Raw genomic sequence first — 26140 nt, 5'->3', positions numbered from 1 at the left:
AGCATCACCCTCCATGGTGACACTCCTCCCAGTACTTCTGCCGATAATACCAATTTATTTCTCTCACATACTAATTTCTCTGTACTTACTGCCAAAGCTGACTTTGATTTAGAAAGAATTTCTTGATTTCTGATTTCAAAAGCTGAATTTTATTTCAATATTCCCAAATTTAAAATCCTCTGGAATTTCTCAATTATGGGATCAATAAAGGTGTATCTAATCTTATCTTATCTTAATGTTTTAGAATTAAAAAAAAAAAATTCTTTGACTTGAATTTTTGGATCTGAATTTGACCTATGAAATTTGACCAGTGCTCTATTTACATATTTTTTAATTAGAATTTTGAGATTTGAATTTGATTATTTAATTTTAGCCTCAATCTAGTTGTTTTTTTTAAAAAGGCAACTCAAAGCCGATTGACCAAGTCAACATCAAATGCGGCATATACCAAGGGGATGCACTGTCACCACTGCTGTTCTGCATAGGCTTGAATCCCCTCAGTCAATTTATCAAGAAGACTGGCTATGGATACCGATTACAAAGTGGAGTAACAATCAATCACTTGCTCTACATGGATGTCAGCAAGCTGTACGCCAAGAATGAGCGAGAAATCAACTCACCGATCCACACCAACAGGATCTACAGCAAGGACATAGGGATGTCATTCGGATTGGACAAGTGTCTAAGATGATCAGAATTGAAGGAGTTGACCTACCAGAGGGCAACATAAGAGATATCCAGGACAGCCACAAGTACCTTGGGATCCCGCAGGCTAATGGAAATCTTGAGGAGGCCGCAAGAAGTCAACCACAATCAAATACCTCCAGAGAGTAAGGCGAGTCCTGAGAAGTCAGCTGAATGGTCAGAACAAGGTCAAAGCCATCAGCAGGTACGCAATGCCAGTCATCAGATACCCAGCTGGGATCATAAGCTGACCAAAGGAGGCGATGGAAGCCACAGATATCAAGACAAAAAAGCTCCTCACCATGCATGGATGGTTCCACCCCAAGTCCAGCACCCTGAGGCTATACACTAAGCAGAAAGAGGGAGGCCATGGACTAGTGAGTATCAGAGCCTCTATCCAGGATGAAACATCCAAAATCCAGGAATACATCAAGAAGATGGCCCAAAAGGATGAGCTGCTACGTGAATGCCTCAGACAACAGAAACATGGTGCAGGCTGTGCACCCAAGGTGCAGGCTGTGCAAGGATGCGCCTGAGACGATCCAGCACATAGTGGCGGGGTGTAAGATGTAGGCAGGATCAGCATACATGAAGAGGCACAACCAAGTGGCTGGGATAGTGTACAGGAACATCTGCACCCAGTATGGACTCTAAGTACCCAAATCCTGATGGGACACACCAAGAACCAGGCTAAGATCTTGTGGGACTTCAGCTTCCAGACTGACAAACAGCTGCTTGATAACCAACCGGACATAATGGTGGTTGACAAACACCAGAACTAGAACAGATGTGGTCGAAGGTCGAAGTTGACGTGGTCCCCGTGGCAGTAGGAGCACTCGGGGCAGTGACCCCCAAACTGGGAGAGTGGCTCTGGCAGATTCCAGGATTAACATCTGAAGCTTCAGCCCAGAAGTGTGCAGAGCCCTCAAACTCCAAGGCCTCTGGTAGAGGACCCGAGCTTGAGGATGACACAGACACCACCCTAAGAGGGTGAGAGGGTGATAATGTAATATATGTTGGTCTTTTTTTAATTAAGCTTTTGAAATTGCTGAATTTAGAACAAATTGTTTCAGATACATGGTTTCCAAAGTAAAATATTTCAATGCTATGAATTCAGTGGTGTTTAAATTTCAGTATTAAGTGGTTGTTAGAATTAAAATGTTTCTGTATCTTATGTGTTGCTATAGGTTCAGCTATGGAACAGCTATATTCAAATTACAGTCTACTGTACCACACTTTGAAGTATAGGCTTAAGTCCTGTCTGATGAAACACACTGTTTGAGCTGAATAAATCTTACTATATCTATCTTATGTTTTTGCTTGATTTATGTTGCTTATTTTTATGTTTGCTTGTTTGTTTACTTTAGTTGATGATGTGACTTTTGTATCTGCTTATAATGCTTATTGAAGTGAGATGTCTTTAATAAGCCTCTAGGATGTTTCTTAAATCGCAGCTGCAAAACTCACCTCATCTTTTGTTGTATTTCTGCTGCATTGTTTAATTGTGCAAATAAATGAATCAAATTTAAAATATCAAAAGTAAATGATGAATAAAAGACAAATTGCAGGGGGGAACAGGGAGGGGTGACGACAGTGAAGAGGGCGAGAGGTTGCATCATTCATCAGGTGTTTGGAACAGCTGGGAGGGCGGGTTTGATGAGGATAAATAAACTGTCTGATGGGGAGTTTAATCTGTTCCCTCCTCCCTGATGGACAGCACAGAGGGCCCTCTGCTCTGCTTCCCCAACCTCAACTCCTCCTGCAGGCGTCTGCTGCGCCCTCGCTCCGACACTGCTCTGCTCTACATCCTGCTGGCCTTTGTCTCTCTGCTCACTGTAACTCTCAACGTGCTCGTCATCATCTCCATCTCCCACTTCCGGCAGCTCCACACCGCGACCAACACCCTGCTCCTGTCTCTGGCTGTGTCCGACCTGGTGGTGGGGCTGCTGGGGATGCCCATCGAGGGCCTGCGCTACATGGAGACATGCTGGCTGCTGGGGAGGCTGCTGTGTGCTCTGACTCCTTATGTTTCTTACTGCATGCTCTCTGCCTCTGTGGGCAGCATGGTGCAAATATCCATAGATCGTTATCTGGCTATCTGTGACCCACTGCTCTATTCCTCTAAGATCACCCTGCACAGAGTTCAAATATCAATTTGTTTATGCTGGGCCTGCTCTCTTCTCTACAACGGGTGTATCCTAATGGGACACTTAGGGCAGCCAGACAGGTTCAGCTCCTGCCACGGGGAGTGTGTGGTGGTCATCAGCCACACCTCAGGAACTGTTGATCTCTTTTTTACATTTGTCGCCCCCTGTACTGTCATGGTTGTTCTCTATATGAGGGTGTTTGTGGTTGCCATCTCTCAGATGCGTGTCATTCGGCTGCAGACTGCTGCTACCGCTGGCACTGCAGCTCCAACTGCTAAAAAATCAGAGAGGAAGGCAGCCAGGACTCTTGGCATTGTGATAGCTGTGTTTCTATTGTGCTTCTGCCCGTATTACTATCCCGCTCTAGCAGGAGAAGACACCTCCACGAGCTTGTCTTATTATGCTCTGTTGTCTTGGATCATGTTGTTGAACTCCTGTGCAAACCCTCTGATTTATGCTCTGTTTTACCCCTGGTTTAGAAAAGCTATCAAACTCATCTTCACCCTCAGGATACTGCGGCCTCACTCCAGGGAGGATAAATTACTGTAGACAGGGCTGAAATGATCTGTTAACTGTGATTTTTCAGTGTTTAGGAAACTTTGGAAACCAGACTGTCCTGCTGCAGAAACACAGAAACACTCTACAGTGGCCTCAAGCACAGAGTTCCTAAGTTTGTCACACACACATGAACACACACCTCATATCTGAGTGAAGAGCATTATGTGCCTTCTTGAAGCAAATGACTGCTAATTGACCTTGACTGAAATGCTGTATTGACATATTAGCTATATTCTGTCTTGCTTTCCAGAATGTCACAAGCACCAACAAATCATATGAAAAGTTAATGTAAATATGTCTTTGTGGTTTAGTCTCTTGTGATCACTATATGTAGCTTTTGTGCACTCGTCTTGCCTGCTGTGCTGTTAAAAAGAACCAGATCGATGTTGTGCTTTATCTCTGCCATGTTTAATTTAACTGCTTTCAAATGCAATTCTTTCCTTGCTGGAAGTCTGTTTCTGCCACCACCATGCAGCAAACTGCCAAAAAATTAATTAAAAGTCACATTAGATATAAATGTCCAAAGACTTACTGATTTGGCAGCTACAGTGATTAGGAAATGGTTACAAAACGTTTGAGCCTGATAAAAAAACATTAATTTGAAATGGAAGAAAGCCAAATAATAAGAATATAAAACACACATCCTCCTCTCCAACAGGCCCAACTAACAATACATAAGAGAGGTGGAGCAATGTGATTTTTACACGGTCGTTCTTTTGGTATAAATCTGTAAAAGTATTTAACTGTCAGGAATGGATTTGATGAACAAGTATTCACTTTCTTGATAAATAAATATCAGCAAACCTGCTGCATTGTCCCACACTCACACAGCATGCACATTGTGGCTGTAGCAACATGGAGGCCTTGCCGCACTCCTAACAGTGGAGACTACAGTTGACTCCAGAGGATGATCGATGCCTCTTTATCCAGCAAAACCAAAACATGACCAATTAATTCTGATCAAATGCTACCTAATTATGCATTAATGGAAACTTCTTTATTACAGACACGTCAGCTCAAATGTCTTCTGTGACACTGAAAACAAGAAAACTGAGCTCAAACTGTTTAACATAATAAAAACGATGCACCTCTCTTTACTCAAACACTGCTGAGAAAAGTTGCCAATAACTCCACACTTTTAGAGGAGCGTTAACAGTATATCCCTTTGAATTTTATTTGGTAAATGCTTCTGTCAAAGTAATTTGATTACAAATTGCATCTTTTTTTTCTTCACAGTAAGCTTGGTGGACTTTTTTATTGACTCAAGACCATGTTTGCATAGTGTGGAGTAAAAGCAAAATATAAAATCTAATAATGCACACTGACAATTTTGGATATTTATCTGCCTTTTGTGATGTTGTATTCCATTTAGATTTGTCCATTCAATGCTTTTAGCTGCTTTTAAATAACCGTTTGAGCCTTTTGGTGCTTTGATTAGTGGCTACAGTGCATAAAATCTGTTCAGCATTTTTTGTTTATACCTTTGCAATGGAAAAAAATAGGCCTTCTTGTTGCTAACACATGCTATACAAACCCAAACCCAATACACACATAAAGCTAAACACAAATGAACCTGGGGTCAATGCAGTAATAAATATAGGCTTCTCCTATTAGAGGGAAATCACAGACATCATTGCTAATATGAGAGATTTAGCAGGCGGTCATGATGATGTCAGATCTGGTCTGATTATCAGATTAGTCCCTTTATTCTCAGGCCATTGACCTGTGTACTTGATTAATCTCTGGAAATTGGAACAGTACCAAGTGAGGTTAAAATTGCTAAAATTCTACCTGTGTTTAAATCCGGAGATGGAAGTTCATTTAACAACTTCTGTCCTGTTTCTGTCTTTGCTTGTTTTTCAAAGATTTTGGTGAAACTGGTTTACAATATAATTATAAAACATCCTGTATGGACAGCAGTATGGATTTAGGAAAACCTACTCTGCAGATATGGCTTTATTTTAACTGGTTGACAAAATTCACACTCCTTTAAATAGCAACAGATAGGAATATTTCTTGACATATCTAAAGCTTTCAACACTTTTAATCATGATATCTAACTCCAGTAATTGTTATATTATTGCTTTATTGGAAGTATGTCTTTAAATTACATTCATAATCAACAACAGTTTGTTAACATTAATGGACGGACATCTGATGGGGCCAAAACAACAGGCGGAGTCCCACAGGGATCTATTACAGGACCTCTACTATTCCTTATTTATATCAAGGACCTAGCTGTAGAGTCACCCTCCATGGTGACACTCCTCCCAGTACTTCTGCTGATAATACCAATTTATTTCTCTCACATACTAATTTCTCTGTACTTATTGCCAAAGCTGACTTTGATTTAGAGAGAATTTCTTGATTTCCGATTTCAAAAGCTGAATTTTATTTCAATATTCCCAAATTTAAAATCCCCAAATCCATGTTTTAGAATTAAAAAAATATATATTCTTTGACTTGAATTTTTGGATCTGAATTTGACCTATGAAATTTGACCAGTGCTCTGTTTACATATTTTTTAATTTGAATTTTGAGATTTGAATTTGATTATTTAATTTTAGCCTCAATCCAGTTTTTTTTTTTAAAAAGGCAACTCAAAGCCGATTGACCAAGTCAACATCAAATGCGGCATATACCAAGGAGATGCACTGTCACCACTGCTGTTCTGCATAGGCTTGAACCCCCTCAGTCAGTTCATCAAGAAGACTGGCTATGGATACCGATTACAAAGTGGAGTAACAATCAACCACCTGCTCTACATGGATGCCAGCAAGCTGTACGCCAAGAATGAGCGAGAAATCAACTCACTGATCCACACCAACAGGATCTACGGCAAGGACATAGGGATGTCATTCGGATTGGACAACTGTCTGAGATGATCAGAATTGAAGGAGTTGAACTACCAGAGGGCAACATAGAAGATATCCAGGACTGCCACAAGTACCTCGGGATCCCGCAGGCTAATGGAAATCATGAGGAGGCCGCAAGAAGTCCACCACAATCAAATACCTCCAGAGAGTAAGGCGAGTCATGAGAAGTCAGCTGAATGGTCAGAACAAGGTCAGAGCCATCAGCAGGTACGCAATGCCAGTCATCAGATACCCAGCTGGGATCATAAGCTGACCAAAGGAGGCGATGGAAGCCACAGATGTCAAGACAAAAAAGCTCCTCACCATGCATGGATGGTTCCACCCCAAGTCCAGCGCCCTGAGGCTATACACTAAGCAGAAAGAGGGAGGCCAAGGACTAGTGAGTATCAGAGCCACTATCCAGGATGAAACATCCAATATCCAGGAATACATCAAGAAGATGGCTCAAAAGGATGAGCTGATACGTGAATGCCTCAGACAACAGAAACCTGATGAGAGCAAAGAAGTGGAGGAGCAAACAACATGGAGGGATAAGCCTCCACATAGACATACCACTGTCAGATCACGGAAGTGGCTGATATCAAGAAGACCTACCAGTGGCTGGAGAATGCTGGACTGACAGACAGCACAAAGACACTAATCATCGCAGCACAAGAACAGACCCTAAGCACAAGGGCCATAGAGGCCAGGGTCTACCACAGCAGATCAGACCCAAGGTGCAGGCTGTGCAAGGATGTACCTGAGACGATCCAGCACATAGTGGCGGGTTGTAAAATGCAGGCAGGATCAGTGTACATGGAGAGACACAACCAAGTGGCTGAATAGTGTACAGGAACATCTGCACCCAGTGTGGACTCTAAGTACCCAAATCCTGATGGGACACACCACTAACCGGGCTAAGATCTTGTGGGACTTCAGCTTCCAGACTGACAAACAGCTGCTTGATAACCAACCGGACATAATGGTGGTTGACAAACACCAGAACTAGAACAGATGTGGTCGAAGGTCGAAGTTGACGTGGTCCCCGTGGCAGTAGGAGCACTCGGGGCAGTGACCCCCAAACTGGGAGAGTGACTCTGGCAGATTCCAGGATTAACATCTGAAGCTTCAGTCCAGAAGTATGCAGAGCCCTGAAACTCCTAGGCCTCTGGTAGAGGACCCGAGCTTGAGGATGACACAGACACCACCCTAAGAAGGTGAGAGGGTGATAATGTAATATATGTTGGTCTTTTTTTAATTAAGCTTTTGAAATTGCTGAATTTAGAACAAATTGTTTCAGATACATGGTTTCCAAAGTAAAATATTTCAATGCTATGAATTCAGTGGTGTTTAAATTTCAATATTAAGTGGTTGTTAGAATTAAAATGTTTCTGTATCTTATGTGCTGCTATAGGTTCAGCTATAGAACAGCTATATTCAAATTACAGTCTACTGTACCAAACTTTGAAGTATAGGTTTGTTTACTTTGTTTACTTTAGTTGATGATGTGACTTTTTTATCTGCTTATAATGCTTATTGAGGTGAGATGTCTTTAATAAGCCTCTAGGATGTTTCTTAAATCGCAGCTGCAAAACTCACCTCATCCTTTGTTGTATTTCTGCTGCATTGTTTAATTGTGCAAATAAATGAATCAAATTTAAAATATCAAAAGTAAATGATGAATAAAAAACAAATTGCAGGGGGGAAGAGGGAGAAGTGATGACAGTGATGAAGAGGGCGAGAGGTTGCATCATTCATCAGGTGTTTGGAACAGCTGGGAGGGCGGGTTTGATAAGGATAAATCAACTGTCTGATGGGGAGTTCAATCTGTTCCCTCCCCCGTGATGGACAGCACAGAGGGCCCTCTGCTCTGCTTCCCCAACCTCAACTCCTCCTGCAGGCGTCTGCTGCGCCCTCGCTCTGACACTGCTCTGCTCTACACCCTGCTGGCCTTCGTCTCTCTGCTCACTGTGACTCTCAACCTGCTCGTCATCATCTCCATCTCCCACTTCCGGCAGCTCCACACCCCGACCAACACCCTGCTCCTGTCTCTGGCTGTGTCCGACCTGGTGGTGGGGCTGCTGGTGATGCCCATCGAGGGCCTGCGCTACATGGAGACGTGCTGGCTGCTGGGGAGGCTGCTGTGTGCTCTGACTCCTTATGTTTCTTACTGCATGCTCTCTGCCTCTGTGGGCAACATGGTGCTCATATCCATAGACCGTTATCTGGCTATCTGTGACCCACTGCTCTATTCCTCTAAGATCACCCTGCACAGAGTTCAAATATCAATCTGTTTATGCTGGGCCTGCTCTCTTCTCTACAACGGGTGTATCCTAATGGGACACTTAGGGCAGCCAGACAGGTTCAGCTCCTGCCACGGGGAGTGTGTGGTGGTCATCAGCCACACCTCAGGCACGCTAGATCTCTTCTTCTCATTTGTCGGGCCCTGTACTGTCATGGTTGTTCTCTATATGAGGGTTTTTGTGGTTGCCATCTCTCAGATGCGTGTCATTCGGTTGCAGACTGCTGCTACCACTGGCACTGCAGCTCCAACCGCTAAAAAATCAGAGAGGAAGGCAGCCAGGACTCTTGGCATTGTGATAGCTGTGTTTCTATTGTGCTTCTGCCCATATTACTATCCCGCTCTAGCAGGAGAAGACACCTCCACGAGCTTGTCTTATTATGCTCTGTTGTCCTGGATCATGTGGTTGAACTCCTGTGCAAACCCTCTGATTTATGCTCTGTTTTACCCCTGGTTTAGAAAAGCTATCAAACTCATCTTCACCCTCAGGATACTGCAGCCTCACTCCAGGGAGGATAAATTACTGTAGACAGGGCTGAAATGATCAGTTAACTGTCATTTTTCAGTGTTTAGGAAACTTTGGAAACCAGACTGTCCTGCTGCAGAAACACAGAAACACTCTACAGTGGCCTCAAGCACAAAGTTCCTAAGTTTATCACACACACATGAACACACACCTCATATCTGAGTGAAGAGCATTATGTGCCTTCTTGAAGCAAATGACCTTGACTGAAATACTGTATTTTGACATATTAGCTATATTCTGTCTTGCGTTCCAGAATGTCACAAGCACCAACAAATCATATGAAAAGTTAATGTAAATATGAGCACAAACAACATGCATGATGTGTGGACAGTCTTTGATGGTGTTACAATATAATAAATGTACACAAAAATTAACAGACCTGTCATTAGGCTTCTTTGTATTGCACAGATCCTGTTAAGTCTTTGTGGTTTAGTCTCTTGTGATCACTATATGTAGCTTTTGTGCACTCGTCTTGCCTGCTGTGCTGTTAAAAAGAACCAGATCGATGTGCTTTATCTCTGCCATATTTAATTTAACTGGTTTCAAATGCAGTTCTTTCCTTGCTGGAAATCACTGTCTGTTTCTGCCACCACCATGCAGCAAACTGCCAAAAAAATAATTAAAAGTCACATTAGATATAAATGTCAAAAGACTTACTGATTTGCCAGCTACAGTGATTAGGAAATGGTTACAAAACGTTTGAGCCTGATAAAAAAACATTAATTTGAAATGGAAGAAAGCCGAATAATAAGAAAATAAAACACACACCCTCCTCTCCAACAGGCCCAACTAACAATACATAAGAGAGGTGGAACAATGTGATTTTTACGAGGTCGTTCTTTTGGTATAAATCTGTAACAGTATTAAACTGTCAGGAATGGATTTGATGAACAAGTATTCACTTTCTTGATAAATAAATATCAGGAAACCTGCTGCATTGTCCCGCACTCACACAGCATGCACATTGTGGCTGTAGCAACATGGAGGCGTCGCCACACTCCTAACAGTTGAGACTACAGTTGACTCCAGAGGATGATCGATGCCTCTTTATTCAGCAAAACCAAAACATGACCAATTAATTCTGATCAAATGCTACCTAATTATGCATTAATGGAAACTTCTATATTACGGACATGTCAGCTCAAATGTCTTCTGTGACACTGAAAACAAGAAAACTGAGCTCAAACTTCTCTCTGTTTAACATAATAAAAACAATGCACCTCTCTTTACTCAAACACTGCTGAGAAAAGTTGCCAATAACTCCACACTTTTAGAGGGGCGTTAACAGTACATCCCTTTGAATTTTATTTGGTAAATGCTTCTGTCAAAGTAATTTGATTACAAATTGCATCTTTTTTTCTTTACAGTAAGCTTGGTGGACTTTTTTATTGACTCAAGATCATGTTTGCATAGTGTGGAGTAAAAGCAAAATATAAAATCTAATAATGCACACTGACAATTTTGGATATTTATCTGCCTTTTGTGATGTTGTATTCCATTTAGATTTGTCCATTCAATGCTTTTAGCTGCTTTTAAATAACCGTTTGAGCCTTTTGGTGCTTTGATTAGTGGCTACAGTGCATAAAATCTGATCAGCATTTTTTGTTTATACCTTTGCAATGGAAAAACATAGGCCTTCTTGGTGCTAACACATGCTATACAAACCCAAACCCAATACACACCTAAAGCTAAACACAAATGAACATGAGGTCAATGCAGTAATAAATATAGGCTTGTCCTATTGAGAGGGAAATCACAGACATTATTGCTAATATGAGAGATTTAGCAGGCGGTCATGATGATGTCAGATCTGGTCTGATTATCAAATTAGTCCCTTTATTCTCAGGCCATTGACCTGTGTACTTGCTTAATCTCTGGAAATTGGAACAGTACCAAGTGAGATTAAAATTGCTAAAATTCTACCTGTGTTTAAATCCGGAGATGGAATTTCATTTAACAACTTCTGTCCTGTTTCTGTCTTTGCTTGTTTTTCAAAGACTTTGGTGAAACTAGTTTACAATATAATTATAAAACATCCTGTATGGACAGCAGTATGGATTTAGGAAAACCTACTCTGCAGATATGGCTTTATTTTAACTGGTTGACAAAATTCACACTCCTTTAAATGGCAACAGATATGCTTTAGGAATAATTCTTGACATTTCCAAAGCTTTCAACACTTTTAATCATGATATCTAACTCCAGTAATTGTTATATTATTGCTTTATTGGACATATGTCTTTAAATTACACTCATAATCAACAACAGTTTGTTAACATTAATGGATAGACATCTGATGGGGCCAAAACAACAGGCGGAGTCCCACAGGGATCTATTACAGGACCTCAACTATTCCTTATTTATATCAAGGACCTAGCTGTAGCGTCACCCTCCATGGTGACACTCCTCCCAGTACTTCTGCCGATAATACCAATTTATTTCTCTCACATACTAATTTCTCTGTACTTACTGCCAAAGCTGACTTTGATTTAGAAAGAATTTCTTGATTTCTGATTTCAAAAGCTGAATTTTATTTCAATATTCCCAAATTTAAAATCCTCTGGAATTTCTCAATTATGGGATCAATAAAGGTGTATCTTATCTTATCTTAATGTTTTAGAATTAAAAAAAAAATATTCTTTGACTTGAATTTTTGGATCTGAATTTGACCTATGAAATTTGACCAGTGCTCTATTTACATATTTTTTAATTAGAATTTTGAGATTTGAATTTGATTATTTAATTTTAGCCTCAATCTAGTTGTTTTTTTTAAAAGGCAACTCAAAGCCGATTGACCAAGTCAACATCAAATGCGGCATATACCAAGGGGATGCACTGTCACCACTGCTGTTCTGCATAGGCTTGAATCCCCTCAGTCAATTCATCAAGAAGACTGGCTATGGATACCGATTACAAAGTGGAGTAACAATCAATCACTTGCTCTACATGGATGTCAGCAAGCTGTACGCCAAGAATGAGCGAGAAATCAACTCACTGATCCACACCAACAGGATCTACAGCAAGGACATAGGGATGTCATTCGGATTGGACAAGTGTCTAAGATGATCAGAATTGAAGGAGTTGACCTACCAGAGGGCAACATAAGAGATATCCAGGACTGCCACAAGTACCTTGGGATCCCGCAGGCTAATGGAAATCTTGAGGAGGCCACAAGAAGTCAACCACAATCAAATACCTCCAGAGAGTAAGGCGAGTCCTGAGAAGTCAGCTGAATGGTCAGAACAAGGTCAAAGCCATCAGCAGGTACGCAATGCCAGTCATCAGATACCCAGCTGGGATCATAAGCTGGCCAAAGGAGGCGATGGAAGCCACAGATATCAAGACAAAAAAGCTCCTCACCATGCATGGATGGTTCCACCCCAAGTCCAGCACCCTGAGGCTATACACTAAGCAGAAAGAGGGAGGCCATGGACTAGTGAGTATCAGAGCCTCTATCCAGGATGAAACATCCAAAATCCAGGAATACATCAAGAAGATGGCCCAAAAGGATGAGCTGCTAAGTGAATGCCTCAGACAACAGAAACCTGATGAGAGCAAAGTAGTGGCGGAGCAAACAACATAGAGGAATAAGCCTCCACATAGACATACCACTGTCAGATAGCGGAAGTGGCTGATATCAAGAAGACCTACCAGTGGCTGGAGAATGCTGGACTGACAGACAGCACAGAGACACTAATCATCGCAGCACAAGAACAGGCCCTAAGCACAAGGGCCATAGAGGCCAGGGTCTACCACAGCAGATCAGACCCAAGGTGCAGGCTGTGCAAGGATGCCCCTGAGACAGTTCAGCACATAGTGGCGGGGTGTAAGATGTAGGCAGGATCAGCGTACATGGAGAGGCACAACCAAGTGGCTGAATAGTGTACAGGAACATCTGCACCCAATATGGACACGAAGTACCCAAATCACAATGGGACACACCACCAGCGGTGGTTGAGAACAACAGGGCTAAGATCCTGTGGGACTTCAGCTTCCAGACTGACAAACAGCTGCTGGCATAATGGTGGTTGACAAACACCGAAAGAGGTCAGTGGTGGTAGATGTGGCGATACCAGCCGACGGCAACATCGGATAGAAGGAACACGAAAACGTGGAGAAGTATCAAGGGTTGAAAGAACAGCTGGAGCAGATGTGGAAGGTCAAAGTTGACGTGGTCCCCGTGGCAGTAGGAGCACTCAGGGCAGTGACCCCCAAACTGGGAGAGTGGCTCCGGCAGATTCCAAGATGTGTGGACAGAAGTGTGCAGTCCTAGGAACAGCTAAGATACTGCGCAGAACCCTCAAACTCTCAGGCCTCTGAGAGAGGACCCAAGCTTGAGGATGACACAGACACCACCCTAAGAGGGCGATAGGGTGATAATATATGTTTTGTTTTTGTTTTTAAATTAAGCTTTTGAAATTGCAAATCAAGAAATTTCGAATTATAATTTCAGATAGCTGAATTTAGAACAAATTGTTTCAGATACATGGTTTCAAAAATAAAATATTTCAATGCTATGAATTCAGTGGTGTTTAAATTTCAATATTAAGTGGTTGTTAGAATTAAAATATTTCTGTATCTTGTTTGCTGCTACAGGTTCAGCTATGGAGCAGCTATATTCAAATTACAGTCTACTGTACCACACTCAGGAATTTGAAGTATAGCTTTAAGTGCTGTCTGATGAACCACACTATTTGAGCTGAATAAATCTTACTGTATCTATGTTTGTTTACTTTGTTCATTTTGATGATGTGACTTTTATATCTGCTTATAATGCTTATTGAGGTGAGATGACTTTTCTTAAATCACAGCTGCAAAACTCACGTCGTCTTTTGTTGTATTTCTGCTGCATTGTTTAATTGTGCAAATAAATAAATCAAATCTAAAATATCAAAAGTAAATGATGAATAAAGAACAAATTGCAGGGGGAAGGGGGAGAAGTGATGACAGTGAAGAGGGCAAGAGGTTGCATCATTCATCAGGTGTTCGGAACAGCTGGGAGGGCTGGTTTGAGAAGGATAAAACAACTGTCTGATGGGGAGTTCAATCTGTTCCCTCCCCCCTGATGGACAGCACAGAGGGCCCTCCGCTCTGCTTCCCCAACCTCAACTCCTCCTGCAGACGTCTGCTGCGCCCTCGCTCTGACACTGCTCTGCTCTACACCCTGCTGGCCTTCGTCTCTCTGCTCACTGTGACTCTCAACCTGCTCGTCATCATCTCCATCTCCCACTTCCGGCAGCTCCACACCCCCACCAACAACCTGCTCCTGTCTCTGGCTGTGTCCGACCTGGTGGTGGGGCTGCTAGGGATGCCAATTGAGGGCCTGCGCTACATGGAGACGTGCTGGCTGCTGGGGAGGCTGCTGTGTGCTCTTACTCCTTATGTTTCTTACTGCATGCTCTCTGCCTCTGTGGGCAACATGGTGCTCATATCCATAGACCGTTATCTGGCTATCTGTGACCCACTGCTCTATTCCTCTAAGATCACCCTGCACAGAGTTCAAATATCAATCTGTTTATGCTGGGCCTGCTCTCTTCTCTACAACGGGTGTATCCTAATAGGACACTTAGGGCAGCCAACCAGGTTCAGCTCCTGCCACGGGGAGTGTGTGGTGGTCATCAGCCACACCTCAGGAACTGTTGATCTCTTTTTTACATTTGTCGCCCCCTGTACTGTCATGGTTGTTCTCTATATGAGGGTGTTTGTGGTTGCCATCTCTCAGATGCGTGTCATTCGGCTGCAGACTGCTGCTACCGCTGGCACTGCAGCTCCAACCGCTAAAAAATCAGAGAGGAAGGCAGCCAGGACTCTTGGCATTGTGATAGCTGTGTTTCTATTGTGCTTCTGCCCGTACTACTATCCCGCTCTAGCAGGTGAAGACACCTCCACGAGCTTGTCATACTTTGCAGTGTTGTCTTGGATCATGTTGTTGAACTCCTGTGCAAACCCTCTGATTTATGCTCTGTTCTACCCCTGGTTTAGAAAAGCTATCAAACTCATCTTCACCCTCAGGATACTGCAGCCTCACTCCCAGGAGTTCAAGATCCTGTAGATTAAATCAGCAGTGCTTGGTCCCTTTTCAGTACAAATGAAACATGCTGTCTGTAACACCTGTGTATATGTGAGTGTGTGAGTGTGTGCTGTCTGGCCAGACTCACCGTGTATTCAGTATACCAGTGGCCTCAGCTGCAGAGTTTCTCGTTTCATCACACATACTGCAGAAAAACATTTCTGCACATAAAATGAATGAAAAATATTGAAACATAAAATAATGGTCAATAATACAAAGCATATTTTCATCATATAGGAACTTTGGCAAGATCTTAGTTTATCATCTCTGTAATTGGCAGTGTAAAAATATGCTGCCTGACAGTCACAAACCATGAATACATAATGTATGTATGATGAAGCTTTAATACTGTTTATATGTGACTCACTTATGCACGTGGAAATGCACAATTACTCACTGGATGTTGCACAGTGGTAATACTGTATAGGTTTACTGCCCAATGACAAGATGCACAAAGAAAACCACATGAATATATTATCAGAGCTTCACAAATAATGCTAATTGTGATACAGTATGTGATAAGTGTATACAATGCCATTAAGCAGAATGACTTTCTGAACTTCCTCATGACCTTAGTTGGGTTTACATCCAGCATCATGTCTTCTAGAGGATTTACAGTCTGTATGATTTATTGTTTATTAAAAAAAAACCTATCACTATTTTCTTTTTTCCTATGTTACTCTCTCATGTGTAGTTCCATTTTCACCAAAGCTGCACAACTTTTTAAGTGTTTAAAAGCACTTTGTAACTTAAGCACTGTATAAATGATGTCTATTATTATTTTCTATTTTCTATCAAATATTTAATGGCCTGTTTTTCTTTGAAGCTAAACATCAGTGTGCCTTATTAATTCTGGCATGATTTAATTCTTGTTGCATTAAAAATGCTGTCAAATAAAAAAGTGAAAATAAAAGCCTGCAATTTTCACTCTGTCATGCTCTGATTCTGTTTGCCATTTAAATTACTCCCATGCAAAAACTGGCACTCCAGTAACAACATTATTAGTAATCCATAGGCTTACCTGTAAAGCTGGGTTCCTCAGGTGTTGTAAATCACAATGAATGAGATAAATGCTTATTAAATTGTATTTGCAATGGAAAAATATAAGTACCCGCAAGTTTATTAAGAAAGCAGGGCTTTTGAATTTTTTTCTGAGGTTTATTTTAGTGCCAGGTTTATTTGGTGCAGTCTGGAGCTGCACAATTAATAGAAATATTAACAAAATCACATTATGGCCAAGTGCAATATCAAGCTGCATTTTTTTCAGTCATTTTCCAACTTATAAAACACAAATATCCTGGCTGATAGACACAAACATTAAGTTAATGCATTTTTTGGCATTATAGTAACAAAACAGGACCAAAAAGGTGTCGGCTGAAGCCTTAACTTATTATACCTACTATTTTAACATTCGTTGTTTTTCTGAGCTCCCTTTAAACTATACAGAAGAATAAGAAACTGACATAACTAAAGTATATGTAGCTACATTATATAGGCCTACTGTCTGCCCAAATACCCCGAACACATTTCATGTACACTTTGGGGTTCATCCTTGATATTTGTTAATCATATTGAGTTTAAATATTGTTTTAAATCTAATGTGTGTATTACACATTTTCATTTCTGTTTCATTTTTATTCTGAAAGGTAAAATTGGTCTCAACAGAGCATTATGAATGAGGCACTGTGGTGCTACAGAGACACCCTGGCATGAAAATAATATTCCCGACATAAGGTAATAATTATGCTTGCTTGATACAGGCCCCAGAAAAAAATCCATAATTAGAACTTTTATATTTTTTTCCAGTGAAAATATGATTCCAGTCAATGATTTTTATTTGCATATCATACAGCCCTAATAAGTCCCTTAAAACATATACTAGATTATTACTATGAGCATATTATAATAATGAAAAATAATCGTAAAGCCTGCCATGATACCATTAGGAGTCAAAGTTTCCCTGTTCAGTCACTGTTGTGTCACTAGCATAAATCTCAGTTTCAGTCAAAGCACACTGAGCTGCAGTGCCGCCATCCGGAGCAGCAGGGGGCGGTGTTGCACCATAACATTAATGGCTAATGCTATCTAAAGCAATGAGGACAGCATCTCTATCAAATGACGTGACTTTTAACCTTCAAATGTCTGTATAACTTTATATAACATTTAGCTACGTTTATATAAACATGTTGCGGACATTGTGTCGAGGCGGTGGGGCCGTTTTTAAGGTAAAGACACTGTTTATCAGGCGCTAACAGCCTGTCTGTGATAGGTTGGCTAACTAGCTTCTTGCTAACTTTAGCCCGGCAGTTACTAATTATTAGCCAGGTCATTCAGCTGGAAGCATCTGATGTTTAAGCTTATGTACATTTATATTAATAAGCACAGCGGTGTCTCCATGACATAAACAGACAATGTTACCTGTGGGAACAGAAGCTAGCTAGCAGTAGCTGTTGCTAAGGTGGCCATTCCTCCCTGGTTGTAATGCAGCATACTGTTAGTCCACAGGTGACCCCGTAATCAGCAGATGTGAACAGGTGTGACAGTGATTACAGGTGTTATTTAATTGGTCTGTTATAATACGCACATATCCTACGGATAAATAATGTATCTAAACCTTGTTTTATTTTTGCACTGCACTTCCACTGCTTAACTTCATCTATATATCATCTTTCAAAACACAGTTACAAAGTGCTGGACAATAAAGATAAACACATTTAAAACACGAGGAGAATGAAACAAACATGTCATGAAGTCACCAAAGTAAAAGATAAAAAGGCTAAAACTAAAATTAAGTCAGTCTTACAGCCTAAGGGATGAAGCTGTCCCAGAGCCTGGTGGTGTGGGACCATCTGTCAGATGACAGCAAGCTGGACAGTTTGTGGCTGGCTTGATCTGGGTCTCTGGTCATCCTTATGGCTTGTTTCTGCACTGCTGGGTGTAGAAGTCCTCTGTAGAGCCTTACAGCTGAGGGTAGTGCAAATGCCATACCAGGCAGTGATGCAGGCATTCAGGATAGTCTCGATGGTGCACCTGTAGAAGTTGCAGAGTATCCTGGAGTCCATGTTGAACCTCCTCAGCACGCCAGGGAAGAAGGGCTGCTGTGCCACTGCAACAGATTAACTGATTTGTGTCTCTCAATCTCCCAGCATGCTGTCCCCAGACTGTGCATGACGCTTACCCAGCAACGATGGGCCTCTCGCTTACCCATGAACACTGTGGTCCTGTTTGTGCCGCAGCAGGAGGCCTGGGTGGTCGAGAGGATGGGTCGCTTTCACCGCATGTTAGAGCCGGTACTTATTTTAGCTTCAATAATATCTATCTCTTTGTGACCACAAATCATCTAGGTGTATATTAATGAACACTTAGCACTTTTTTTGTCCTGTCTTATAGGGACTGAACTTCCTCATCCCCATACTTGATCAAATTCGTTATGTGCAAAGCCTTAAGGAGATTGTTATTGACATCCCTGAACAGTCAGCTGTGACCCTAGGTATGTTCTTTTCCATTGCACAAATTCCGTAAACAATACAGGATTCCTACAAAGTTTTCCACTCCAGAATTTCATAATTCCAAATCCAGACTGCAATTTCCAGACCATTTTTGACATCTGATGATAAAAACCAGTCCACGCACATTTGCATTCACCCACTGTGGCATTTCAGTCCTGGGCCGAAAGTCGGACGACATTCCACGTCTCTTTATCAATAAGAACCAAAAATATGTGGAAAAAGTTAAATAATTTATTTTTCACAGTGTCTGTGGAGCCTTGTTTTGTCACTGTGTGCATGGAAACGACAGTGAACGCAGCTATTAAGGTTTCCTTTCACAGAAAAAAAAGTCTTTTCTGATGACTACATCACTTCATAACTCACAAATGTTCATACAAGCTCAATATTTGGTTATTTGTGATGCTATGTATATATGCAATTCAAAGAGATTGCTGCAACTAATGTGGTCATAGGTGGTCTTCTTTGGTACAGTTAACGCTGTGACGTAAAGAGGTAGAGGAAGCTCTGCATTTAAGTGTGCGTTTAGATGCATGCTATACGTCATCAAGCTGGCTCTGGCCTGCACTCTCACACAGTGGTAAAAATCTTGGCTGTGCAAGCTGCCTGCTCCAAACACCATGAAACAGACTCTGCTTGTAAGATCAATTTATTTTTAGAAATTCTGATTTTTAGAAAACAAAAGGGGCAGTAGTCTGGAAACATAAATACTTTTCCATACTCTTTTATTTTACCATTTTTATCAAGACCTAAAAATTACTCCGATTAAATTCCATATTTTACCATACTGCATAGGAACCTGACAGTCGTGCTTATCGGTTTAATTAACCATCTTCACTGCCGAATGAACTGATGTGTTCTCTGTCTTTACACAGATAACGTGACTCTGCAAATTGATGGAGTCCTCTATTTGAAAATCTTAGATCCATATAAGGTATGCTGGTAAGAAGAAGGCACCCAAAAGTACTCTGACATAGGAACACTGGTTTGTGGCATTGAATGAGTTCTATGTTTTGCCAGCAGGTGGCGCCACTTAGTTGGCTTATCCATTAACTGATCCACACAGAGACTGACGAGTTGTGTGTCTCTCCAGGCTAGTTATGGTGTAGAGGATCCAGAATATGCTGTGACTCAGCTCGCACAAACCACAATGCGTTCAGAACTGGGCAAACTCACCCTGGATAAAGTATTCAGGGTAAGAAACAGCTGCACTGCTTTGGTGTGTGTTACACTGCAACAAAATGATGATGAAGGCATGTACCTTAAACCTGCTGTTGTCTCTCTGTTTTTTAAAGGAAAGGGAGTCTCTCAATTCCAACATCGTCCACTCCATCAACCAGGCGTCAGACGAGTGGGGGATCCGCTGCCTGCGATACGAAATCAAAGACATACAAGTTCCACCTCGTGTTAAAGAGTCAATGCAGATGCAGGTCAGACACACATAACGGCCAACTTTCTGTTTTATGCTGCATTTTGTAATATTCTTTACAGTACTATCTTGTTCTCAGGTAACCATAGTACAACCCTGATTCCAAAAACATTGGGATGCTCTTTAAAATACACATAAAAGCAGAATGCAATGATTTGCAAATCATAAAGTGGGGGTAATACGTATTCAAGACATCAGTCTTTCGATTTACCGGTCCATCTATGTCCCAACCCTCACCTATGGTCATGAGCTCTGGGTAGTGACCGAAAGAATAAGATCGAGGATACAAGCAGCCAAAATGAGTTTTCTCAGAAGGGTGATCAGGCTCAGTCTTAGAGATAGGGTAAGCTCAGGGAGCTCTGATCAGAACCACTGCTCCTTCGTGTCAAAAGGGTCAGTGGAGGTAGTTTGGGCATCTGATCAGGATGCCTCCTGGGTGCCTGCTGTTAGGGGTGTTCTGGGCATGTCCCAATGGTAGGAGGCCCCGGTGCAGACCCAGAACACGCTGGCCTGAGAATGCCTCAGGGGGAGAGGGACGTCTGGAATGCTTTACTCGGCCTGCAGCCCTCACAACCCAACTTCGGATAAATGGTTGAAAATGGATGGATGGCTTCACAGAGGTTTAGACCAGACATTGATATTAAAATAAAAAATAAAACTACAATAATAAATAAATCAGTCCATAAAAATGATGTGCAGTGAAGTGGAATGACAGGGAAAAAAGTATCGAACACGCCAACTGAAGTTTATCTAATACCTGGAGAAGCTTTTGTTTGCAATGCAGCTTGTGGGATTTTGGCCCACTCCTCCCCACAGACAGTCTTTAAATCTTGAAGAGTTTGGGGGGGCCTGCTTGTGAATCTTCAGGAAGAAATTTCACATTCAAAACTTCAGCAATCATTGTCCTCAGTTCCCAAACACTTACTGAGTGTTTTCAATGAAACTGGATGTAACACAGAGGGAAACATGCCCCTGTTATGACTTTTTTGGAAGGTGCTGCAGGCATCAAATTCAGAATGAGTGTATATATGTACAAAAAACAAAGTTTATCAGTTTGAACATTAAATGTCTTTAAGTTAGTCTTTATACTGTATTCAACTGAATATGTTTCAAGAAGGATTTGCAAATCATTTTTATTTATGTTTTACACGGTGTCCCAACTTCTTTGGAATCAGGGTTGTAGTATTGTAAACATCTGTGGTTTTATCGCTGATCGTGATGAAAAACACTCACAATAAACTGTTCCTGATCCATTATTGTGTTTAAAAGATATGATGTCATTTTAAATTGTTGAAAAGCCTGGCTTTGTAAGATTTTTTTTTGTGGTTTTTTACCAAAAAAAAGATGTGTGTTCTATCTGTGATGCCAGAAAAATGTTTGTTTCTTCACAAAATGGAAGGTTAAGTGATTCCAGTATGTTTTAGTGCCATTTTAAATATATAATACAAAACTTTTCTGCATTAAAATGTCTTCAAACAGTTAGACCACTTACATTACCCTTAACGTTTCTAACAAACCCCCCAAAAATCTGTAACTTTAATCAACGACACAATCCGTGATGTTTCGTCGCCGTCGCCCGTCAGTGGTTGTCTGCCAGAAGCTGTCGTAAATTGACTTATCATTCTGTTTTAAGCCACGTTTTTATAATACACTTTTTAGATCTTGGTTGTCCTTAACTATGTTAACCGGAGGACAGATTTAAGTCATTGAACAGAGAAACAAGTTGAGCGAACGTTAGAGGCAGCTCAGCTCCAGACCCTGCCTTGCCGAACAGCATTGGAGAAACACTTATTTTTAACATGAAACCACTGTATTCAGTGTTTTTACCGTTTTAAATCACCTGATCTGCTGGTTTTGGAGAGGAAGAGACTTCTGCAGTTAATTCGGCTCCTGGTAAAAACCTCCTAATTGATGAACACTGGGAGAAACTGACTGCAACGATAGCATTGCTCTGTTTTTTTATTGTTCTGATTGAGACAATCCTTACAGCAGAAAATTTCATATTGTACATTCAAGAGTTTTAATCATATTTTGATGATTTTAGGGATAATATCATGAATCATAATTATTTTGGCTAGGAAAATTGTGACATGAAATTTCCATATGGTCCCATGCCTAGTATGTATGAATATAAACAGTGAGACAATCAGAGACTGTGACTACACATCAGAGCTATGAAAATTGTTTCACCCACACTGGGTGATTTTCGGATTATTTTGTTTCCCTGGAGGAGAAATATTTGACATCCTTCTTTGCACATTGTTTCCTGTGTAGGTGGAGGCTGAGCGCAGGAAGAGAGCCACAGTGCTGGAGTCTGAGGGGACGCGGGAAGCAGGCATCAACATCGCAGAGGGTCGCAAGCAAGCCCTCATCCTGGCCTCAGAGGGAGAGAAGACTGAGCAGATAAACAGAGCAGCCGGTTTGTGCATTTTACTTTTGATTTAAAGAAAAGCAACTGTTTAACTGGGATTTTCCATTGACTCACTGACATGCATGAACCATGTGATCACGTATGTAATTGAAGGTCTTGTTAACGTAGGACTTAGGCCGTCATTACACTAAATCCACAAAGCATTTAATTACGTGCCTGCAGACTGCGTTACAACACAACACAAGGACTCAGACTTTAAACCAGTCAAACATGCAAACAGGTTGGAGCACAAGAGAATCTAATGGAATGTTAAAAAAGGAGAGTTAAAGCCAACAATATTCTGTAAATCCAAAACATACTGTGTGTCTCCAGGTGAGGCCCAGGCTGTGTTAGCCAGAGCAGAAGCTAAATCCAAGGCGATTCGTCTGCTGTCAGCGGCTCTGGCTGAACAGGTATGAAGTACATTCGACAGATTCATTTGTTATTAAAGGATTAGAAATGATCCAGAGTTATTTGGAGACGTTATTCCCAGCATCTTTCAGTAACCGTCATTTTGGTTTCACTCCTGACAGAACGGAAATGCTGCAGCCTCACTTAGTCTTGCTGAACAGTACGTCTCCGCTTTCTCCAAACTCGCCAAAGAGTCCAACACTGTGCTGCTGCCCTCCAACACTGGGGATGTTAGTGGAATGGTCACACAGGTATACTGGTTTCTGCCCACTAATAAGCTTTGGAATTTACTCTGAAAATGAATTTGTCCTCAAAATATATTATAAATCTTGGATTAGGGTCATTGTTTGGTATGATTTCGTCATTAAATATTACTTATTTGAACGGATTTATTGAAGTGTGGGGTGTGTGTTACCTACAGTAGGTGGTGGTGGTCGGTGTGCCCTCAGTTTGGAGAAGCAGGCTGGAGTACCACCACAGAAGCTAGGCAATGTACTGATGTGGATGGGGGCAGCAGCAAAATGTATTTTAGTCACCTAACCCCTCATCTTTAGTGATGGAAATATGACACCCAGGTGGACGCTCTAATTTTAGCTCCTTTCCTGGCACAATGCAATATCACACCGCCACTAAATACCATCCGTCTCCGTCCGACAACACCCAAAATTTAGTCAGTACCGAGTTTGAAAGAGAGACTGAATAAGTAACACTGAAGCCGTACATGGCTCTGGACCGGATGGATTGGAAATGGGAAGCAGTCTGTTACCTATTTTTAACAGTTGCTCCGATGTTGAAAAAACCTGCGTACATGCACTAATTTGGATGGAGAAAGGGTGTAACTGATCGAGGCAGCTGTAGACCAGCAGCTCCTGTGTTCTGCATTGAAAATGGCTGTCCGCAGCAGTGCATTGCTTCGCTTCTGTGTCAGTACTCCTGCCTGCTTCTCCAAACTCAGGGTCCGTTAACCGCCATCTACTGTATATAATGCACTGAGTATGGATAGGTACATCATACAACTCCACTTTAAAAATCCGAACTATCCATTTAACTATTGCTGTATGGCGATAACACTTAACATCCTGCTCTCCTGCCCTCAGGCCATGACTATTTACAGCACGCTGGTGAAACCAGGGCTAAAAGTTGAGAGCACGAAGACCAGCACAGACGAACCCAGTGAAGAGCCTCCGGTTCAGTCAGCATCAGCTCAGTAGCAGCAGAGGATGCCATTACTGCTGAAAAAAAGAGGAAGAGGTTTTCCACAATTATGGAGCACAATGGCGCTGCTGTGTGGACTCCCTCAGTGTCTGGTGCAAAGGGCACTCTATCTACTGCAGGGCACAGGATGTCGTGACAGAGGAACGGCGCTGGATAAACAGACGAAGGCGAGCAAGGACGGCAGGGGGAAGAGAGAAACTGAGCCACAGATGTAGATGTAACATTTCAGGCCATTTGTCACCCAGTCTGTTCAGCTTAAATATAATTTTATATATTTTTATGTTTTTTTTTAAATTTTTGACATTAAAGCCAACCCATTAGAAATACAGTAATGATTGTTGATGTGGTTCAAAACCTCAAAGCACTTTAAAAGCCTCTAGTTTTAGGAAGATAATAATTTATTAAAGATAATTTATTTGGGTGTTGGTGTTGGGCTAATGACTGGAAAAGGAAATGAAAAAATAAAAATAAAAAAATAAAACTGTTTCAGAGAGCAATGACAAATTGTGTTATTAATATTACAACAGTATGGTTTCCCATATAATTTTGTATTTTGCAAATTTTTTATTTCATTTTTTTTTTTAGATTTCAATTGAGTTTCAGTTAGTTTCCAGAGTTTGTTTGCTTGTTTCAGTTTAGTTTTTATTGATTAAAATTGTTAAAATTTTTGTTTAGTTTTTATTAGTTTCAGTATTGGTTTTAGTTTTTCAATTATAATTTTAGGGGTATTTCTTATGGGAAAGATTTAAGAAGTTAAAAACAGGTATTTAAAAAACATTACATTTTAGTTTCGTTTTAGTTAACTTTAAGCTTGATTTGTACATCTCAGATCTACATGGCACCCTGGAGCTCAGAGCAGTTCTCACTTTCCAGGTGAGATGTTAGGGTATAAGATGATTTGGTGTTGCTACTCAGGGACAGTTCACAAGTTTCTCGTTGTCAAAATGCACTACTAACCTTATGACGAGCGCAAATGTATAATTTCCCGTTCTTAAGTCTAATGATTTAACACAAACTTTGTATCACTGTGAAAAAGGAAGTGTCAATCTACTCATAGACAAGAGGCTCGTGCTTGTGACAGCATGAGTTGTAAACATTAATGGCTTCCTTCTTGGTTGAGCTGTAATGTTAGCTAGCTCAGTGGTGCGAGGTGAGCTAGCAGTAGATGCACTCTTCCTTCTGCACAATGATATGGGTGGTGGATGTAGTTCGGTAGAAAGAAAATAGTTCCTACATGAAACTGCTCACAACAAGGTCTGTGGATTATCTTGAGTAACCAGGTCATGATTTCTGCAAAGGGACATTGCTGTTGAGTTTTTCAAATGTATTTTTTTGGCACTTTGAGCACACAAGCCGAGTGCCATCTGTTCAAGAGAAGGCAGACACCTCTACGGCTGATATCTCCAACACTCTGCAACTCACACTAAAAATATCTCGACTGACAAACAGCACTACAGGTAAGAGGAGAAATATGTGCTTTTGATTTTGGGGATGAACTGTCTCTTTAAATTCTCCCCTTTACCCCCTAAGGAAACAGTTAATCCTTTCCTCTTAGACAAATGCCTTCTCATATATACTCAGAGTTCATTTTCAAGCGGCAGGTGATTTATTTTCTCTTCTTAAACATGAAAATGAAATGTCAAAAATATCAGAGAGCTTCTTGGTTTCCTTAAACATCCATAGAACAGGATCAATCCTGGCATTACCATCTGATAAGCTTCCCTCTCTATCATCTGTAATGCTACGCTCTGAGCTCACATGATGAAATGGAGAAAGCAATGACTGGAATGTGGAATACGGTTGCACGGATTTCAACACATAAAGCGTACTGCAAGCAGACACTTGCCACCGTGTGTGTGTGTGTGTGTGTGTGTGTGTGTGTATGTGTGTGTATGTGCGGGGGTGTGCGTCTTTAATCCTTGAAAAGGCTGGTGGTGACTGGTCGCAAAAATCGGATGTTTTCTCATTCCCAGACACACCTCTTTCTCCTTCCTCGTCGTCGTCGGCCTCCTGTCTGCTCTACTACT

At 41.3% G+C, this 26140-nt stretch overlaps 4 protein-coding genes, 1 long non-coding RNA gene and 1 pseudogene across 5 annotated transcripts in view; 5 read left to right on the top strand and 1 right to left on the bottom strand.

Moving 5' to 3' along the window:
* The window catches only part of LOC117254697 (uncharacterized), a 29688-nt gene extending 11998 nt beyond the window's left edge, over nt 1-17690 (bottom strand). Inside the window, exons 1-2 of the long non-coding RNA XR_004501498.2 lie at nt 17561-17690; nt 15231-15303 (exon numbers count right to left, since the gene is read on the bottom strand). This is a non-coding gene — a long non-coding RNA (uncharacterized LOC117254697). The remainder of the gene's footprint in view (nt 1-15230; nt 15304-17560) is intronic.
* On the top strand, nt 2394-3380 carry LOC144461931 (trace amine-associated receptor 13c-like). Its single transcript, XM_078165893.1, has one exon. It carries the CDS (start codon nt 2394-2396, stop codon nt 3378-3380), a length of 987 nt encoding a protein of 328 aa, XP_078022019.1.
* LOC144461904 (trace amine-associated receptor 13c-like) lies at nt 8071-9075 on the top strand. The gene has a single exon (XM_078165807.1). It carries the CDS (start codon nt 8089-8091, stop codon nt 9073-9075), a length of 987 nt encoding a protein of 328 aa, XP_078021933.1. The 5' UTR covers nt 8071-8088.
* Nucleotides 12401-13444, top strand: LOC144461953 (uncharacterized; annotated as a pseudogene).
* Nucleotides 14003-15339, top strand: LOC117254696 (trace amine-associated receptor 13c-like). The gene has a single exon (XM_033623083.2). It carries the CDS (start codon nt 14138-14140, stop codon nt 15122-15124), a length of 987 nt encoding a protein of 328 aa, XP_033478974.2. The 5' UTR covers nt 14003-14137; the 3' UTR covers nt 15125-15339.
* On the top strand, nt 17183-24599 carry LOC117254695 (stomatin-like protein 2, mitochondrial). The gene is made up of 10 exons (XM_033623081.2): nt 17183-17367; nt 18289-18432; nt 18533-18632; nt 19524-19582; nt 19742-19843; nt 19944-20078; nt 22352-22496; nt 22821-22900; nt 23021-23149; nt 23996-24599. The coding sequence occupies exons 1-10, from the start codon at nt 17326-17328 to the stop codon at nt 24107-24109; spliced, it is 1050 nt and encodes a 349-aa protein (XP_033478972.1). The 5' UTR covers nt 17183-17325; the 3' UTR covers nt 24110-24599.
* Nucleotides 24600-26140: the final 1541 nt, after the last annotated feature.

This window comes from Epinephelus lanceolatus, chromosome 24, assembly GCF_041903045.1.
Source record: "Epinephelus lanceolatus isolate andai-2023 chromosome 24, ASM4190304v1, whole genome shotgun sequence".
Lineage (NCBI taxonomy): Eukaryota > Metazoa > Chordata > Actinopteri > Perciformes > Serranidae > Epinephelus > Epinephelus lanceolatus.
Note: the sequence above shows the minus strand (reverse complement) of the source record. Positions and strands in the feature narration are given on the sequence as shown.

Coding starts and splice junctions, on each gene's coding strand:
- LOC144461931 (XM_078165893.1), top strand. CDS start 2,394: ATGGACAGCACAGAGGGCCCTCTGCTCTGCTTCCCCAACCTCAACTCC.
- LOC117254696 (XM_033623083.2), top strand. CDS start 14,138: ATGGACAGCACAGAGGGCCCTCCGCTCTGCTTCCCCAACCTCAACTCC.
- LOC117254695 (XM_033623081.2), top strand. CDS start 17,326: ATGTTGCGGACATTGTGTCGAGGCGGTGGGGCCGTTTTTAAG. Junction 17,368..18,288: donor GCGGTGGGGCCGTTTTTAAG/GTAAAGACACTG, acceptor TCAATCTCCCAG/CATGCTGTCCCCAGACTGTG. Junction 22,497..22,820: donor GCAGATAAACAGAGCAGCCG/GTTTGTGCATTT, acceptor GTGTGTCTCCAG/GTGAGGCCCAGGCTGTGTTA.
- LOC144461904 (XM_078165807.1), top strand. CDS start 8,089: ATGGACAGCACAGAGGGCCCTCTGCTCTGCTTCCCCAACCTCAACTCC.